General features: G+C 38.1%; 1 protein-coding gene across 1 annotated transcript; it reads left to right on the top strand.

The window, feature by feature from the left end:
- Nucleotides 1-389: 389 nt before the first annotated feature.
- LOC308431065 (nucleophosmin-like) lies at nt 390-1,442 on the top strand. The gene has a single exon (XM_080930413.1). It carries the CDS (start codon nt 415-417, stop codon nt 1,186-1,188), a length of 774 nt encoding a protein of 257 aa, XP_080786539.1. The 5' UTR covers nt 390-414; the 3' UTR covers nt 1,189-1,442.
- The last annotated feature ends 4,175 nt before the right edge of the window (nt 1,443-5,617 follow it).

Raw genomic sequence — 5,617 nt, 5'->3', positions numbered from 1 at the left:
AACACATACACCAGAAACACGAAAATACACATACACTACAATTCAAACAGACATCACACACTCACATGAACACACACAAGATGTTTTTCACCTTGCATTCACTCACACATTTCTTCTACGTGTTGATTTTATCTAGGAATGACTAATATTTTAACCTTGAGCAGATAACATTAAAGCAGGTGGGAGAAATCTTGGGTGTGAAACTACCTCGTCTGATGTTTTTTTTTTTTTTTTTTAACACTTCTTCGTTCACTGGTCCACGCCACTCTAATTGTTGCTTCTTGCCATGCATCTTGCTATGTGAACATTAGAAAATCCACACTGTTTCTTCTTCAAGAAGCTCTCCATTGAAACTATTTTTAGCATCAAAAGTGTTTAGCCAATCTCCCACACCGAAATACGCGCCTCCGCCTCATGGAAGACTCGATGGATATGGACATGAGCCCTCTTAGGCCTCAGAACTACCTTTTCGGTTGTGAACTAAAGGCTGACAAAGACTATCACTTTAAAGTGGATAATGATGAAAATGAGCACCAGTTATCCTTAAGAACGGTCAGTTTAGGAGCAGGGGCAAAAGATGAACTACACGTTGTAGAGGCAGAAGCAATGAACTATGAAGGCAGTCCAATTAAAGTAACACTGGCAACTTTAAAAATGTCTGTACAACCAACAGTTTCCCTTGGGGGCTTCGAAATTACACCACCTGTGGTCTTAAGGTTGAAGTGTGGTTCAGGGCCTGTGCACATCAGTGGACAGCACCTAGTAGCTGTAGAGGAAGATGCAGAGTCAGAAGATGAAGATGAAGAGGATGTAAAACTCTTAAGCATGTCTGGAAAGAGATCTGCTCCTGGAGGTGGTAACAAGGTCCCACAGAAAAAAGTAAAACTTGAGGAAGATGATGAGGATGACGATGAAGATGATGAGGACGATGAAGATGATGATGATGATGATTTTGATGAAGAGGAAACTGAAGAAAAGGTTCCAGTGAAGAAACCTGTACGAGATACCCCAGCCAAAAATGCACAAAAATCAAACCAAAATGGAAAAGACTTAAAACCAACAACACCAAGATCAAAGGGGCAAGAGTCCTTCAAAAAACAGGAAAAAACTCCTAAAACACCAAAAGGACCTAGTTCTGTAGAAGACATTAAGGCAAAAATGCAAGCAAGTATAGAGAAAGCACATTGAACATTCCTGGGCACTACTGGTAAATTAAGCCCAAAGATGGGGAAAGAGGAAAAGGAGAAACAAATATAGTACCATCAACAATCCAGACTGAAGTCTTCTATTTTAATCTCAATCCCCTTTCCTGATTGGCCATCCATTTCCCCCTTGCAGGCTGGAAGCAATCTCGTTTTCCTAAAGCATTTTTCTTGTGATGCAGAAACTTTACTGCTTTTCTACCACTTGTACACATGCCTCATCTCTTTGACCATGTTTTATTTTAACCTTTGTAACCTTAGCTATTCAATAAATTTTTGAATGAACCAAAAAAAAAAAGTGTTTAGCCGAATACATTTAAAACAGTACTACATGTATAAATGGGCATGCATGTATTTAGTATATTTGGAATCTTACATGGTCATTTCTAGAAACATGGCATATTGCTGATAGACTTAAATGTGTTCTAGACTAGTTCTGACAGTTTATAACAAGAGAAAAATTAAAGTTATGAAGTAGCAATGAGATAATTTTATGATTGAGGGTCACCACCATATAAGGAACTGTATTACAGGGTAGCAGCGTGAGGACAGTCAAAAAGCACTGGCTGAGAGGCTTGTGTTCTAGCTCTGTAGCATCTCACATACATCAAATTGCCGAGAATGTGTGGAATGAAATCACACACACACACACACACACACACACACACACACAATTATGACCATATCTTTGATAGATACAAGTTTAATAGTATGTGTGTGAACATGCACTTGTGCACAAGTGTACACTTTCCAACTTAATGAGTCAGCTACTCTATTCTCTGTCTGTGATTTACTGCCCCTTTCCTATTTTGAAGCCATAGCCGGTAAGTTTTAATTATTATTTCATTAACATTGCCTCAGGCCTCTTTTATGCCATAAGCAAGTCTCTAGCACTGCCAAAGCATGCTACAATTAATATCTAATACTCCAAGTGAGCTTTCTAAAATATGAAAATGTTTTCTACCAACCAAAGATCCCAGTCCCCTCAGGCTGAACCTCAACCCAACCACTGCTCACTGACCCACTTTCCCATTACCTTCTGACCTCTGTCGATTATAAATCTGAGAACCACTCAGAAGAATTGTTTATTTTGCTTAAAGTTACAGAAGGCAAAGTCTATGGTCTTTTGGCCCCAAGCCTTTGGATAGGTCTCACACTGGCAGGTGTGGTAGAGAAAACCCTTCACTTCAGCTCAGACAGGAAACAGAGAGAAAATTTTGCTCATAACCTTCAAAGACACACACCCAATGGCACATTTCCTCGCCCTTGGAACCCACCTCCCAAAGTTTCTGCAACCTTTCCAAATAGCTCCAGAGTCCGGAGAAGAGTCATTGAAACCATGAACCCACTGGGGACATTCCACATTTAAAGCATAGTAGACTTATTTAGGTTTATTTTCTTTTCTCTTTCTTTGGTTAAACATATCTAAACAATATAGAAACATATGTGACACACGTAATCAGTACTTGTCCAGAGAAATTTTCTGTATTTTTTTTTTTTTAGTTTTTCATAAGGTTAAAGTATATATTTTCATTCCTATTTTATTGGAGTCCATATTTTAAGTGTACTGGTCAGATCTAAACTTTTCCCAACAAAAATTAGCTTCTATCTTTCCCACAAAGAAGGTAGTGGCCTTAGAATCCACAGGCTTCACTCCTTCGCCTTCTCTCTGCATCTCTTATGTTTTCCTCATTCTCATATTTCACAGTGTGTGATACTGTGGACTCATTGATTTTTTTTCCTGATATTCTTGTTCATATTTTTTATGCAGGCTGATTCTTCTTTATTTTATTTTCGGTTTGCTGAAGTATGATCCTTCTGAGCTTTCCTACTGAAGCTTAAAGAGTCTTTAAATGCTATCTTTTTTTTCTTAAGTCTTGAAAGTCAAATTAGCTAACTATTGCATTTCACAAACGTTTACAAATAGAGGAGAGCTATTCTCCTCCTGGGCATGTGTCCTGAGAGTCACATCCCATAACACAGAGAGCGCTGCCCATCCATGGTTACTATTGTTTCATTCACTGCACAGGGTACAGAATCAACCTGCATGCCCTTCAACAGACGAGGGGGCAGCGAAAAGCTGCTGTGTACGGCACATGGAATGCTATTGGTCTATAATGAAAAATGAGATCGCAAACTTCTCAAGAAAATGGATGGTCTTAGGAAGTGTAACATTAGGTAAGGTCACAGGATCTCAGGAAGGAAAATAAAATTAAAGATTTTGGCACATACATGGGTCACAGCCACGTTTGTGTGTGTGTTTATGTAAACAAGAATACACATGGGGACAGTGTAACGTGTAGAAAAAAGATTAAGACGGGGTACGTGTTAGGGGGTGAGGGACTGGATGAAGACGGTGGACACGTGAATCATGAAGGAGAACATAGAGCTAATTACTTTTCCAGCTTTCACTCTGACATATGTTCTTCATATGGATAAGTGCATAAAACTATATTTAACAATGAAAGTGTAAAACTCAGTGTGAAGCTCCAGGGCCTTCAGAACGGCTGTTCTAACTGTATGGGCCATTGAAAAGTATAGACTTGATTAATTTCACTGTGTGTTCTTTTTATTTAAAAATTCTTAAAGTTTTACATTATCAGAGGTTAATATTAAGAAAAAATTTGTTTTAGCTTATGGAATAAAACATAAAATTGTACACGTGAACATTGCCATTAATATTTCATTATGTGCATCTGTTGAGTAAGCCCTAAATCAAGCTATGCATATTTATCTCTTCAAATGTTTATGATGATTTTCTTATGATAAAGGGTTTCAGAGTCTTTCTAGCTTTTTAAAATGAAAAGTATATTGCTTTCTGTATTCACCCAAATACAGTGGGGCAGCAGACCTCAGTACCCCATCTGGATGTCTGTGCTCCTTGATCAGTTGCCCTGTCTCTGTCCCTGACTCTTCTCCCAGCCGCTCAGAACAACCATTTTACCTCCCCTGGCCTTCTATGAATCTATCCAAAGATGACAGATTGAGTATGATCACGTGATATTTGTCTCTCTGTGCATGGCTTAGTTCATTTAACATACTTATAAACATGCACGCAATATTCAATTCTTTCTAACACCCACATTTTCTTATGAAAGTTTTCTTTCAAATGCTGCAGTTCCTCACCTGGCTGATACTCTTAATATTTTCCTACCCTTGGCATCTTCGTATTTATTGCTGTGTATGCTGCTAGGTCTTCAGCGTGCTTGGTCCCAAAGGTTCACCTGCTGGAGTTGTGATTCTCACTTCAGGGAGAGGAGCTGGAACCTGCAAGAGAACAGGTTTGCTGGAAGGTCATAAGGTCACTTGAAAACTTAAGTGGAGACCACAGAACTCTGGTCTTCTTCAGGCCTTTGGTATCACAGGCAGCCATCCCCTGTGACTTGCCTTCCCAATACTGGCCCCTGCCATCAAGTGCCAGAGACAAATCAGGCCCTTCATCCCAGCCTGCAATGTACTATTTCTACCTTTAAGATTCCAAAACTAGGAGCTGGATACAACTTTGTTTTTGTTTTTTTTAAATAAAGGTTATCTACCTTGGGTACTTCATTTATAACCATGAAAGGCTGACTAATATGTATCTGGTTTCTCTCACCACTATCCCTATATTTTGTACATGAATATTTATGAGTTTCTTCAAACATAAAAATTGTAGCTAATTTTTGAAAACTTCACCTCTTTTACATTTTTGTATCATTTTTGGAAAGTATGTTAATTATGCAGAACTTTGTGTACTATATGACTTTTTCTGACACTTTTTAAAATAGTGTATATTTTGGAAATCTCTTAAAGTCTACCTTTAGCACTAATTGTTTTGAATTTCTTTCAATGTGTTTAATTATTTTTAGTATGTCAAAAGTTTCTGCTTTGTAACTTATCCACTGAGTTTTTATCTTCAATAATAGACATTTCCAACTTGGATAACGTTTTAGATTATTTTGCTGATTAACTCTCTATATCACTTCTTATATTTTAAACTATTATGAAATCTTCTATTCTGTGTCACTGAGTGTGGGTTGTTCTGTTTACTGAATCAGGAGACACTTTAATGAAGTCCTATTTGTAAATCTGACAACTTGGTATAATTTGATTATAATCCACAAATCAATATCGATGGCAGTTTTTATCAGACTTGGCATGACAGGGGCACTTTTATGATGAGAGTCGCCATCAGTTGGATAATCACACTTATGGCCTGTTTGGTGAGAGAGTTCACTCTCAATACTGTAAACCTAGCCAACTACCCAGGGCCAGAGAATCCATAGCATTAACCTCAGTGCTGACCTGAAACAGACTTAGCTTTTCTCATGACTGTGTTAATTTCCCTCACAGCTTAGTAAAGGCAACCCTCCTCTCTACTAAGAGTTCAGTCCAGTCTTAAATGTTTTCCACTTCACTTCACTTTATAAAGAATG

This window comes from Micromys minutus, assembly GCF_963924665.1.
Source record: "Micromys minutus genome assembly, chromosome: 16".
NCBI classification, from domain to species: Eukaryota; Metazoa; Chordata; class Mammalia; order Rodentia; family Muridae; genus Micromys; species Micromys minutus.
Note: the sequence above shows the minus strand (reverse complement) of the source record. Positions and strands in the feature narration are given on the sequence as shown.